Raw genomic sequence first — 15,168 nt, 5'->3', positions numbered from 1 at the left:
AGTCTCCGTCATCGTCTCAAAGTTTCGTGTCACAATGTCGATGTCGTCTGCGAAGCCATAGAGCTGGACTGACTTTCAGAAAATCGCACCACTCGTATCTATCCCCGCTCTTCTCATCACACCATCTAGGGCGATATTAAACAGCAAGCAGGAAAGTCCATCATCTTGCCGTAGCTCACTCTGAAATGCGAAGGGACTCGAGTGGATCTCCGATACTCAAACCACACACATTACTCGGTCCATCGTCGTTTGACAGCGTCAACGGAAAGGAGCCACTCCTTCGACATAACAAATTCGTTCAGTTCGTTTCCTGAAAATGGCTTCAAGGCCGTTGTGAATGGTTCATTATGGTTCAGAGAGTTTGTTTTTTGCATTGAACCAAGAGAGAGCTGAACTGCTGAAAAGCTTAATTGGGAAGAATGGCTTCATCGTTGCAGGGATTGAGATTTCAGCTCAATTTCCTTCAAAATCGCGCAATTTCTTCAAAATGAAATTATAAAATTACTTGGAAGACGTGAAAAATAAGTGATCAGCAATGGACAACGCTCGTTGAAATTTTAACAAAAAAAAAATAACGAATAGAGTGAAGTATATGGCAATATTATCAATGAGTTTATAAAATATATATGCTTGGAAGTACTTCAGTAACGAACACATTGGTTCCGGTTTGCGGCATGAAAACTTTGTCTAAAGTTGTCTACCTATCGTGCGTTGCATAATCTTCTCACAGTGGTCGATCTAGTTCATGTGGAATTCCAGCCCGCGAAAAATTGTTCGGTTCATTTAGATCACATTAGTAGACAGTTGTATTACTCTCCGTTCTGTGCCAAATTTTGCTCTTTTTGGCATCTTCCTGGTAGTTACCTGATAGCTTTCTTGCTCAGAAATCCTCCTGAAATCTCTGACAGCAGATACTGATTCGCCTCTTCGCAAGAGTTTTTTGCCTGAAAAAAAGATTTTAAAAATTGGAATAATAATCCGAGAAAATCATTTGTAAAATGAAGAGTATATAATCTGCAGAGTGGAAATCAAAAGACAGGTTTATGGTTGAAAAGTTTACTTTATTTATCAGTATATGCTTCCATTACAATTCTGCCAGTAATAACTCAATTAATGTATCCCCTTCCAATAGCGATTTTTAGGAAGACCTTCAAAATGCAGAAGGCCTTCATTTGATAAAAAAGGGTCTACGCGTAGATTTTTTATTTTTAGTTTTGGGAACAGATAAAAGTCGGAGAGAGACAATTCTGGTCAATGTGATAGATAATCAAAGCGTTCACTCTTTATTTCAACCAATTGCGCCTTTACAAAATCACTGATATGGGGAGGAGCACTGTCTCATTAATAAATGATTTTTTCTCTACAAAAATCTCACTAACTATGATACCGTCGACCAGATCAGAAAACATCTATACAAAATGCCCATGTTTTTGAAATGTAAATTGCAAACTATGGTATGATGACGGTCCCTACACCTGCCTCACTTCTACTTCAAATAATAATGCCTTCGCAATGATGGAGCGAGTGATAACCTGGCTGTACCATGATCTGCACACTGGTTCTTCAATTTTCGGACCGTGTTGCCGCTGACCATAACTGATGGGCGATTTTGTCTAAATGAACTTTCCAGTTAGCTTTCAGTTAATGAATCCAGAATTCGAACAATTCGTTAGAGGATTCGAGTAAATCATTCAAGTTGTTCTGATACCTGGTAACCGAATAGTCAACCTAATCTCCGCGCGTCAGTGTATTGATGGGTGCTGTAATTATACGTATCAGCAAAAGATCTTTGTCTTCGGCCGATTGTATGATCTGGTCCAGTATGTGGGTCCTCTGCTTCCGAAGAATATATTTATTTATTTATTCATTTTCGTTAAACAAATGTAGAGTACATACTTATATGTTAATGTTATAATTTTTTCGAATGCTAAATATTCTCCCTACGGTACATGTTTCTTTTTAGCTGTTTTTTGCTTTACTGAAGTCAGTGTAAAGAGCTTTTATGTGTTTGCCATTTCCAATTGCATTCAAAATAAAAGTCACAAATATGTCGGTATTTCATTTGGATATTCCGGTAAAAATGAAAAGTAGTCCCGATAGCGATTTTCTTCGAAAAATGCGGTATATATTGAAGGAAATTTGCAAAGAGATTACATATTTCGTTCGAAGAATTCCCCATATCTTCAGCGAGATGCATCTGCGATGGGAAGTTATTGATTTTGAGCTTACACTTTACGTAAATAAAGAAATTTATTCAGACATGATTTGACTTCAGTTTCGACCATTCTATTGTACTCTTCGTGTGCACTTTTGATGGCATGGGAAATATTCTAACAATCCAGCAAATTTTGATGACCTTTGTCTATTTTGTGTGCCGTTTGTTTTCTATTCTTTGAATTTCTTATTTGGTGGTTAAGCCAAATAGGATGTTTGCTGGTTGAATTTCTACGTCTTCTTTTCTTCGGCACAAATTTTGATATTATGTTATTCAGAATTTCTTGAAGAATATGTACGGATAAGTTGACATCTCGTTCGCTGTTTGATAAAGTTTGCCTTTCTTTGGCTTGTATCCGGTACTTCTTCACACTACCAGTCGATGGGCAAGTGTCTGTTACAGTGTTTGCCAAATGATCCACTCATTGAAAAAATATGATCTTTCAGGAAACATTTCCCCCATCGGTATTGCACACCAGCATGCAAGCAAAGCTATCATATACGCTTTTGGTCAGAAAGCTTATTTTCTTCTTTGCCTCTAACATATGCATATCGACCTCTCCATGCATCATGAAACAGCAGGATCGTACGGACCACGCAAAGCGAAAGATTAATATTCAGCTAATGTAGCAGATCCTGATCTTTAAGTCTCGGAGAGTGCAAACTATATGATTATTTAGCTCGATAGAGGCTAAGGGAGGGTAGCCAGATTATATTTTCCATTTTTAACGCCGCTATCCCTTGAAATATGTATATTCATATAGATCGCATAGTTTTACTAGCAACACCGCTCCAGTGAGAAGCAAAAACTCTCGCGTTTTATCTCTTTTCCCATTCGCTGCTCTCCGCAAATGGTGACTGAATGATGACGTAATTTTTCTTGTATCATTTATTGCTTTGCACTTTTCTGTGCAGTGGGTTTCGCTATAGTAAAATGGGACGATATATGCGGTTCAAACTTGTATGCAGGCTTCGAAAATGGTATGCGATGTTTGATACAGATCGGATATGCAATCAACAGTCTTCGTTCCTCTCTTAGTTTAATCACTAAATGTTACACAAGTGATTACTGACATTCATACAAGTATCTGAATGATCCTCTCATATTTGGTTATATGTTCGTGAGAGTTCACTTGCATGACACATTGTGTATCATTCGATTTTGATCGAAATCCAAACACTGGTCTGTTATGTATGAAGATTGTGTATTCAATTGCTGTGTGAAATTTTTCATTTTTCCAAAGGGGAGTCACGGACTCATTCACACAAAAGTCGTCGGTGTGGTTAGTGAATAATAGGTCTAAATAATAATTTTAGGATTTTGTCACGTGATTTATTTGATTAAAACCGAAATGTACAATTTCGTCCAATATATAATGAAGGGTTTCATTTTTCCCGATGACTGGAAGTAGAATACATTCATTATCGTTATCGGGAATGAAGTCTACTTTATTTTGATTGAAGTCGTCATAGATATGCAATTTCACTTCTGGTTCTAGTTTTTCTGCAGTTCGATTTGTCGTCTGAAAAAATAATTCATACCACTTTTTATTTGCATGTGGGAAATACGTGGAAGCAAATATGTGTACTTCGCCAACTATAGATAATTTTGCCCAAACATGTTCAAATTCTTTATGCTTTTCGGTTATAAGTTCTTCAGTAGTGAAATTTGCATTAATGACAATGAGGACCCCTCCTCCAGACTTCGTCTGAGGTAACGATAAGTTGCGGTCGTGCCGGAATACGTTAAAATTATTTCCAAAAATTTCTTCGCTTCTTACGCTTTCGTCCCAGCTAGTTTCAGTTGCAAGAATTACATTGAAATAAGTGGGTAAAAGATTTCGATAAATTTCATTCATGCTGGGCGTTTCATGCGAATGAAATTTTGATAATATTAGGCTGTCAAAAAAGTCCTGCGGTATTTCGCGAAGTGTCGTTGTAAGCGCGTAGTTCTAGTTGTATTCATTGTATCGAGTCATACTATAGCTTGTTGGAAAGGTATTTTTGACAGTGTTTTTTTTTGGTTAAATCGTTCGTGAGTTATAGTGTCGCAAATATGGAGCAAAATAAAGAGAAAATCCGACATATTTTACAGTACTACTATGACAAAGGCAAAAATGCATCTCAAGCTGCCAATAAAATTTGTGCAGTTTATGGACCCGATACAGTTTCCATTTCCACCGCACAACGATGGTTTCAACGTTTGATTTGATGAAACTAGGTCTCCATAGGCATCACACAGTATTCCATGTCTTTCTGTTGCTCTTTTGTTCAAATGGATACAAAAAAAGTTAAAAGAATGCCCCAAAAGGTAGTTTAATGAGACAAATTTCCCATAAAATATATTTTTATTGACCATGTTACAAAAATATGTCGACGCCCTGCCGGCAGTTAGCCGGAACATTCGCTATTGCTTTCGAAAACTTACTTTTTAGCATGTTTCTCAGTTCTTTCCTTGCTTTATATATTAATTCCTTCTCCGTGTTTGTCACGAAATTGTTGGAGTAGACCCTTCGCTTCAGGTTTGCCCAGAAATTCTCGATGGGACGCAGCTGAGGGATGTTCGGCGGGTTGGCGGACTTCGAAACAACATCCATCTTCAAGCGGTTCATCTCCTTCAGTGACTTTTTCGCGTAATGAGCAGAGGTCATTACCGCAAGTATCGAACGGAAAAAGAGCGGCTTTGACCACCCCTTTTTCGCTGATGGTTAGCCACAGAAGCACCTTCTTTGGGAACTTGTTGTGGGAGACGTACTTCACGTCGGAACTTACCTCCTTTTTGGGGGACGTGAAGTAGCTGGTTTCCTGCTAGTCATTGCCATTTAGCGTTAAATACGTTTCGTTGAAAATTGTTTTCCATCACTTTTGGTTTCTGGTTCACAGCTTGCTGCTCCAACACGGCCGTTCTTGACTTACATTTCCGCATGATGATATCCATCTCTGCTAGGTATTTTTCACTGGTCCGTTGCTCCGGCTTCCCGACCCAAAGCCCGGAGCGATGGTAGCCTCCTTTCCCTCCATCTTCTGCTTCGGTTTCAGCTGCAGTTTACGATCGCGTAGCACCGTCGGACGACCGGAATCAGACTTCCGTTCAATGGTGAGACATTATTCCGTTCAATGCTAGGGATACCATAGATACCAGAACGGGTGTATCCGGCGGACTCAAAGTCCACTTTCTTCGCAGCGAAATGAAGCTCCCAGTACGCGTAAACCATGAAGCGCAGTGTTTTACTGTTTTCGCCATAAATACCGCAGCTCAATTGATAGCGCTGTCAAATTTTGTTCGAACACTCATAGGTTACTATGATTGACGATGTACAAATGGTCTCATCACCAGATGTTAAGGTGCACGCATGAAAAATTTAGTTGATATGTTACCTTCAAACATTGACAAAAGTATTGATTGCAATCTCAAAGTCAAGTATGTAGTTTATTAGTCCCTATTTAAGTTCCAATTCGCTCCGTCAAATTAATCACAGATGTTGAATTGATGGGATTAGTACTGCACTTAATTTATACGGCCTTGGTAAACATTTCGTCCCGGGTGTTCGGACCTTTCGAGCGCAATAACACAAATGGCACATTGTACAATGTTTTGCAGGTTAGATGTCATGAATAGAATGTCATGAATATAATAAATCATTCCTTTTTGAACGTTTTTAGTGAGAGTCATCTTCAAGGCATGAACAAACACGTTAACCCAATGCATTCACCGTATTTAGTTGTGAATTTTCAGGATTCGTTGAGTGAAAGATATTCTCATATTTTTTTGGATGTTTGATTTCATTATCGGACTTGTGATATTAATAATTCTCTATGATGGGTCGTATCAGTAGTATCAGGCAAATTCAAGGATTTCTCTAGTATTCAAACTAGTCAATCATCGTGCAATAGTTGATATTTATAAGTCCCTACTTAGATACATGGTATTGATCTCGTATTTGGTTGATCATCTAACGTAAGCATGAATTTGTTTGAAAAAATATCCTGCGGTTTTATTTTTCCTAATACTCTCATGACGAAATGAATAACGATCGAATGGATGAGTTGTTTGAATTATTTTAAATAAAGTACACAATATCGGGAATTGACCAACAGCAACAAAAAAAAAACAATTTAAATCAACCGAGAGATAACAGTGAGAAATGGGTGTATCATTGCGTTTCCAATTATGCGACTTGGAAAACCTACTCTATCGACACTATTTACAATGCTTTCGCGAAACCTTTCCCCGGGGAACGTGGAATCCCTTTTTACGATCCATGAAGATGCGTCAGAACCGCCGCGATGTCGTCCTCCTGGATGTCTTCCTTCTTCTTCGGTGATGACTCTCCCTTCGAACGCTTCGAAGGCTCTACCGAAGCAACTGGCGTCAGTGGCAGGAGTCGTGGTGGCGGCTGCTGCTCTCGGGATGACTTCTCGGGAGATACGACGCGGCTGCTACTTGTTGTAGACGACATGGTCTGCTTGCTCCTCTTCATATTGAGCTTGAGCGGCATCTTCGGAACAGGTGACCTGTGGATGGGGGGACATTCCGATGAGATCCTGGAACTGCTTTCGGCCATTTGCGTTGAAAATAACAAAGGATTATACAAAAACGGGCGAACTGATATGAATGAGAATCAAACCGAATTTCATCTACCTGGATATACTTCAACCCTTAGATTCAGTCTTTTTTTTTCATTCATCTGTAAAACTAAGTAAGAGAATTTTGTCGCTTGACGGCGGAAGTCGAAGATATTTTGGACGATGGTTTTTCGTTTTTTCTTCGATCCGTTTGAGAAGAATAATATTGTCTCAATGAAAAGAAATACCAGGGGAAGACCCCTCAGTCAAGTTAGTAGGTCTATCCAGAAGATGCACCTGGAACTGGCTTTTGGATTGTTTTCTTCAGGCATAACCCCAATGGAAAATCTCTGAAGGTCATTGCAGGTCGCGAAAGATCTGACAAGGTGTATCTCCGTGGCTAGACTAAACATTTTACGAGTTGTGATAACCGAAATGGGTCTGACGTGCGAAAACCTTACTAGTAATGGCGTTGGCCATTCGAAAAAAAACTACCGTCGATGACTGTCAAGATTTTGGACTACCGCAGCTATATTCCCATCAACATTTTACGATAGACGGGCAGTGGCAACTATAATGCCACCAATTTTTCAATGTTTTTTTTTACTATTTTGCGTATTGAAATTTTCTGTGTATTTTTGCAAGTAAACATGTCGTTGTATTGTAGTTTGCGTTGATCACATGCCTAGTTCTCACGTCCCGTTAAAGAGTTAATGCATTGTCAACTTAGAATCCGTATGCGATGTATATTTAGAAGCGGCGCGCTACGGCTAATTTTTGGACGGCGGTTTGTTTATAAAGTAGCCATCTTCCGGATGGCGAAAGTTATAGCCAGGCCCCGGCTAAGAAAATATGATCCGCGTGTCAAGATTGTGCCGTCAATTTTGCTGTCATCGCCATCGGTGAAGTCGAGACGACTATATGGTTCATGGTGCGAGTGTTTAGTTGAAAAGTGTATTGAACAGAGTTCACAAAACCGTGTACAATCGTATTGTGTTTTGTGTACCAAAAATTCTCTATTTTGACGTAGGATTACGTCTTTCGGGAACATATTGGGGTACAAATTGAAAATCGAACAAATCGTGAAAATTGTCCAATTTCAAACGCTTATTGCTTAGTCATTTCATGATGGATTGATGAAATTTTTGCGTCAACCGATTTCGGCACTCCATAACAATTTTTTATATTGAATAAAATAATATATGTCATGAAACTAACTATCGAACAATTGAAAAATCTCAACCCCTATCCTAACGAAATATCCACTTCTAATTGGTCGAAATTGACGAGGCATGCGGCGGTTCCCTAACAGAGACATCAAAGCCAAGCTGCCTGGGGGAAATCGGCATTGCAAATATATGTAAGTCGGGGGCGTTCTTATAATGCAAGTAGCGTGAGTGATACAATTAGTTCTAGCAAATAGAATTTAAACTTGGAACTTTAATGTAGATTGCTTCGTGAAATTTCATATCAATGACCGATCGTGTATTGTGAAAAAATTAGCACAAGTTTAATTGTAAAATTGTATATTGTGTGTTAAAAATCACTTGATATATGAAACGATTTATTTCAATTTTCATAAATGAAAACCATGGTGTGTTTCCGTTTGCGAACGGGTCGTTCGGTTTAAGCTGTCTGTTCTGTTGTGTTCATTTTCACCCAAGAAAAGTTCATGCGACGAGAAAAAATTGGAAAAGTGAAGAAATATTCGAATAAGTGATTTTCCATATGCTATACATATAGTATTAGTTGTTGTTAGTCTTATTAAAATTCGCAGTGTTTATTCAACTCAGATAGTAAAAATTATGAAAGAAACATAGCTTGTCCATTTCAAATATGTTTTCTCTATATTAAAGTAACATGTTTTGACGTAGGACTACGTCTTTCATTTCTATACCGGGGTGTAAAATCAAAGTTTCGAAAACGAAAGCGTTACGCCGGAGACCGAGATTTTGAGCGTTAATAGCTCCTAAACAACTGAACGAAATGGTATGATAAACACTTCATTCGAAAGATAAAATGTCTACGCGTTCTATACTTGTTACTTTTTGATCCAAAAACTTGTTTCAATAGTCTTAAAATTGCTTTCAAAACAGGCTATTGAAATCACCAATCGGTATATAAGCGAGCGCCGCTCGGAAATCCACTCAGTTCTAATAGAACAGCGATTGGAACATGTTGTCGCTGTTGTGGTGAAGCTCTTCGTTTATCATGAAAGCGCTGATGAACGGTGTCACCAAGAGCCTGTTTGTGCACCCTAGGCCAGAAGGGAATCCATCAGGAGGAGAGTGATGCCACAAACGGTTCCCCGGGAAGACATCGCTACACACACATACACGCGCGGAATTGTTTCCGTTTGGATGCCATTCAGCATCGAGAAAGTTCCGGAAAGATCTAATCATTTCTGGAAAATAATCTGCCAGTTCCTCTGGGAATTTAAAAATACATTCATGTGAAAGAGTTTATTTGAATGTTTTCTATCCATGTAACACTGTGACCAAATACATTTGGTTTTGTGATTTTTAAATCAATCGCAATTAACAGGATAGCTTCTGAAGATTATTCTTCCCCATCAGTAGGATACTTCCGTATCCAATATTGTATGCGCCCGCAATCGATTATTGCTCAGTCGCCGAAAGTTCCGAGCTCAGAGAGTTCATTCCCCTCTAGTTTGCCTTCCAAATTGCCATCGTAAACCACACCTTCTCTCGATTCAATCACACACAAAAAGCATACTTAAGCGATATTCTGGTGGTGAGACACATTCATTTTTCGTGAGGATATCGACAAGCCAACATCGTTGCCTAACGTGCTGGAGGAGGTGGACGGCGAAGGATCGACACATACATGCGCAGAATTCTTTCCGTTTGGATGCCATTCAGCATCGAGAAAGTTCCGGAAAGATCTAATCATTGCTGGAAAATAATCTGCCAGTTCCTCTGGGAATTTAAAAATACATTCATGTGAAAGAGTTTATTTGAATGTTTTCTATCCATGTAACACTGTGACCAAATATTTTTCAATCAAGTACTATTAACAGGTGTTATCGAGTTAGTATTAACCACTGGTGGGCTTCCAGTATCGAGGAAAATGTGGAAATATCTAATCGTTGCTGGAAAATAATCTGCCAGTTCCCCTTGGAATTGAAAATAACATTCAAGCGAAAGAGTTTATTTTAATGTTTTCTATCCCTAAAATATCCATATAATACATTTGGGTTTGTGATTTGTCAATCAAGTACAGTTAGCAGGTTAGCTTCTGAAGATTATTCTTCAGAGCAAGGTTTTTCGTATCCTATATTGGATGCATAAAACCTTGTGCCTCCAGCGTAACGCTCTCGTTTTCGAAGTCCCCCAAATATTCATTTATTCATTCATTCAGAATGGATTTAGATTCAACTTCAAACAAATGATCTCTAAATCAACGATAGTCCTACGTCACCCTTGCGGTTATACCATAGATATAACCCACTTCCTGTTTTTACTGATGAGAAAAATTGATAATTGTGTTCGGTATTGGTAATTAACTTATATTACATTGGTGAGTTTTCTAACACAGGAGGCATCTGGTCTAGGATCATAGAGGGCAGTTTTCATCATATCTCGTTCCACTTTGGTATCTTTTATCTGATACGCACCATCCAACGACTGTTTACCGTCCTTCTATCATCATCACTCGGTAAACATGATCCGGACATGTCCGGACACGGGTTCAAACTCGGGTTCACCAACACAACTATAAGGGTGCTCATACACTGTTTGACCGAAGCCAAATATTTGACTTCTTTTGACAGATAAAATTTGGTCAACGTGTACTGATCAAATATATTCTACACAAAACACGACAAGCAAATATTCAATTATTGGATGCCTAAAACATTTTTTCAGTCTGTTCTTCGAACCTGTCGGTACAAGGTTAGGTTAACTTGAATATTTCAGTTGATTTTTTCCATGTTCGGTGTTTGATATTGTTTACTACTGTTGAAAATTGAAGAGTGGCAAACAAAAAAGTGTTTGTACAAACATCAAATCAAACCTTATCTGTCAAAAAATAACAAATATTTGACCTCCGGGCAAACAGTGTACGGCCACCTTAATGAACTGTCAACCCAGCAAACATTGCATCGTAGAAAATCGAGATGAAGAATAGAAGGTGGGAAGATTCACGGGTTTTGGTTGTGTTGAACTTTGATTGTGTTAGTAGCCAAGAAGATAGGAAGTTCACATACCAGGCATACCAGTCAGTTACTCAAATGGTACAAAATTGAATGTGTCAACGAATAACGATGAAAGAGGATATACAAAAGCTAATTACAGATTTCCAAATCATATTTTTCGCATTATGAAAAAAAACAGAACATATCACGAACTAAAATGTTTAATTTTTTCTTCGATTTCAGAAATAGTATTCTAATATCTACTATGTTTGGATTCTAGAGCAACTTCATGGTTAAATTTATTTTTCAAGTTCATTTTACATGAAAACAACTTGCAACCTTTTTCCCATGCACTGTCAAATGTTTATCCGTCAAAGGAACAAAAGATTGTGTGACTCTGACTTTATTCGTTAACGTTTTTGGTCGACGTAACGAGAAGTAAAATTGAATTGAAATCAAGTTTAGAACACTTCAAAAATACTGAAATTTCAGTTTCTTTTAAAATGTCGGGCCCTTATGATTTTGAACGCTAGCATTGATTTCGGAAGAAAAAAAAACTAGTTCGTTCATTTCATTTGCTTATTTTTACTTTTAATAACAACACTTATCCTATGTAGTGGACTATTATAAGAAAAGTAACATACATAAACAAAATCTGTGACGTCACAGATTTGAAAAATCTTCCCACCTTTCATTTTCCATCTCGGTATAAAATGCCATTATTGGAGACAATATACATACACCCAAGTCAAATTTGAGTAATATATGATGAGTATAACCGGTACATACATGCAAAAGTGGAGGCAATATACGAATATGTCATATTATATTTGTATATAAGGCCACACATAATGACATACGATGCTAGTAACATTCATATGCAATATGCAATTCATATTGACCTGACAATCTTATATAAAATGAATAGAAGGTACAGTAGGACGTGGTGACTCCGCCAGATTATTCCGCGGATAATCGGGGTTCTACTGTACGTATATAACACCACATATCGCGATTTTAGGAAGATTGTTATACCAATATACGACTTGATCTATCAATGATACACATGATGCATCCCTTGATTGATATTTCGTTCGATTGTAATTTGATACGAATTCATATGCGACCTAGCCTATGTAAACGTTATACGATTTAATGTTCGCTGGGAAGTTACGAGTATTGTTTTGGAAAATCTAAAAATAAAGACTATGAAAACAAAGCTGTTACTTTTGCTATCGTATTATTGCAATCGGAATCCAATTCGGATTATGATGTTGAAGAGTATATTCGAGTAGACGGGTTTATGCTTCGCGTGCTTCCACTGGGAGGCGAAAATGATTATGGATTTTCAGGGGGAATAAACATGCTTATACAATAAAAATCATGAATGATGAATGAAATAAGAGTTTTTTTTCGAAATTGCAAAAACATATTAAACGAAAGTTGTGTCTGATGATGATTTTAAATTATAATGATAAGTGTTTGTGGAACAGACAGGAAATGGGTAATCAAACAACATGAAGTAGAAAGCGGAACAGCGTAATTAGGGCGGCCCTAACTAAGCATCGTAGTGGAACTTGCGTTCGTCAGTTGGTCACTAGAATGTGTTTAGAAGCATCAAAGCACAAGTCGCATAATGAGATTGCATTAAAATGCAATGTCGCTTCCAAAAATCCTCTGCGACTGGATTTTGTTATTAAGGCTGGATTAGAGCTACCGTGGACGTGAACAGGTGGTGTAATAGTACGATAATTTCACGGTAAACAACACTGCGAACAAACAACATAGAAAATCGTGGGGAATAGAATGTTCTTGTTCTCGAGCTTCAGGAAATTAATTCGGATAAAATATACAGTTGTTCACGAAGCAACCCGAAGCAACGAAGTTGTTCGACCCGTGCAGAGATCCAGGTGGATGAAATTGCATCCTTATGAAAATTTTCGTTGAAAATATCACGGCTAAGTTCAGTACAGTTCACGGCGAAATAATGCTCAGAATGCCTTGGGACCAGCACTGTCCTAGGCGGCCATGTTTTTGGTGCCATAATCTCGAGAACAAAACAGCTGAGATGTATGCGGTTTTGAACCCGTTTTGTACAGGGGTACGCCTAAAACGTCAAATCCCTCATATTGCCAGTGTACCCAATATTGCTGCGGTTTACTGACATTTAAGTTCAATCAATTACTGTTGTGTACAACTCGGTGCGGTTATATAGTCGAATAGTGGCTAACTTTAAACTCCATGTTAAATGTGAACACCTCCATGTGAAACCGGAATATGAAAATCGCTCATGCAGTTAGAATAAAGCAGCGCATTTTTCGATTTCAATCCTCGTAAATGATATGTTGATAAACAAATGACGCCATATTGATTTTGATTTTGGGTAGCCTATATTCAATTGATGTCTAACCCCTGGTTTTGTATCCTACTGACAGATCTGTCAGCTCAAGTGTAGACACTATTAAAGTTTTGAGCCATGAGATGTTGGCACCATCCGAGTACATAGGAAGAGATAGGCGGTAGCATGACCTTGCTTGGGACATTCGAACGTGAACATGAATGGGGAAATATTTTGACGTCTATATTCACCACTGTTTTCGCGTTTACGTCCACCAAAGTGGGTGAACTAGGGTGAATTCACCAACATTTCGATTCCACGGCGGAAATCCAGAATCGTAGTGAAATATTGAAATATTGAAACCTGTGCATCATCGTAATGTGCGTTCGGCCGAAAATATTGCTGCTGTTGCTGCCAGTGTGGAGGATGACCCGAATGTTTCGATTCCACGGCGTGCTCAGCAATTGGGCTTGTCAAACACATCATTGTGGCGAATTTTGCATTTGGACTTGCGCCTACATCTATATAAAGTCCAACTGGTACAAAAATTAGAGCATGGTGACCATGGAATGCGTCGGGCATACGTCGTTTGGGTGAACGAACAACAGCAGCAAAATGCTGAATTTTCGCATCAAATTTTCTTCAGCGATGAGGCACATTTCGAGCTCGGTGGCTATGTGAACACCCAAAATTTCCGTATATGGGGCTCAGAAAATTCACATGTGATTGTTGAGAGGCCATTGCATCCGCCAAAAGTCACTGTTTGGTGCGCATGATGGTCTGGTGGAGTCATCGGACCGTATTTCTTTGAAAATGAGGACGGCGAGACGGTAACTGTGAATGGTGAGCGCTATGGCCGCATGTTAACCGATTTTTCTTTGCCACAAATTGAAGATATGGATACGGATGACATGTGGTTTCAGCAGGACGGCGCCACGTGCCACACAACACGACCGAACATGGCCATATTGCGAACGAAATTTGAGGGACGCATCGCGTTTTGGTGATGCAAATTGGCCGTCCAGATCATGCGATTTGAACTCGCTAGACTTTTTTTTGTGGGGTTATGCGAAAGACCGTGTCTATCCGCTCTCCGCAAACTCTTGAACATTTGAAAGACAACATTCGTGAAGTTATGACCGAAATACCGCCACATATGTGCCGAAAAGTCATCGAAAATTACCTGTTCCGGAACAAGGTTTGCGAGGAAGCCCTAGGTGGACATTTGAATGATGTTGTATTTCACACATAATGGCACAAACCAAACTTTAATTTGAAATAAAAGTTTCATCGAAATTCGAATTCTAAGTGTGTTTTATTTCAATTTACTTTCGTAAATTTAAAGTTGGAAAACCCTGTACAAGGTATGACAGATGACTTTTGACAAAAAATAGGGATTCACACTGGATGTTTTGAAAAATATCAATTTAAAAAAAAAATAGGTTGAGCAATCATATGCATTGTATCAACTTGTCACGTTGAGTGGGGTAAGTTGGAATGCGGAACTATCATGAGTTTAATTTTGCTTCTCCAACTACCCACAGCTGATTTATGAAACACTAAATTGAAAGAAGTACATATAAACATTTGGAAATAAGGGTTTTGGTACACGTGAGATATGGGGGAGAAGTCTGATACACACAAAATGGATTCTACATACTAGAATTAATATTCGAAACAATAGCATCAAGAATACTATTTTTGACACTTTGATGTCAGAGTGGAATCACTAAAGAGGTTTATGGAATCAAATAATATTAAAACATTACGCAACGTAAAAAAATTCAGTAAAAAAATTGCACGTACACTCTGTCCAACTTCTATAAGACCAGGCTTAGAATAAAGTATGTTTAAGGTCAATGTCGTTCAAAAGAGTCATTTGTTTATTTAGTGT

General features: G+C 38.4%; 1 protein-coding gene across 2 annotated transcripts in view; it reads right to left on the bottom strand.

The window, feature by feature from the left end:
- Positions 1 to 579: 579 nt before the first annotated feature.
- The window catches only part of LOC129761797 (microtubule-associated protein futsch-like), a 38,854-nt gene continuing 24,265 nt past the window's right edge, over positions 580 to 15,168 (bottom strand). The window contains exon 5 of one of the 2 annotated variants that reach the window (XM_055759569.1): positions 580 to 944. In XM_055759569.1, coding sequence (XP_055615544.1) covers positions 881 to 944 — 64 coding nt within the window. In that variant the 3' untranslated portion in view covers positions 580 to 880. Of the gene's footprint in view, positions 945 to 6,016; positions 6,730 to 15,168 lie in introns of those variants that run through there. The other variant, XM_055759568.1, reaches the window with a different exon arrangement.

The sequence above is a fragment of the Toxorhynchites rutilus genome, chromosome 1 (assembly GCF_029784135.1).
Source record: "Toxorhynchites rutilus septentrionalis strain SRP chromosome 1, ASM2978413v1, whole genome shotgun sequence".
Classification (NCBI taxonomy): domain Eukaryota; kingdom Metazoa; phylum Arthropoda; class Insecta; order Diptera; family Culicidae; genus Toxorhynchites; species Toxorhynchites rutilus.
The sequence above is the reverse complement of the archived record's forward strand: the minus strand, read 5'-3'. Positions and strand labels throughout refer to the sequence as shown.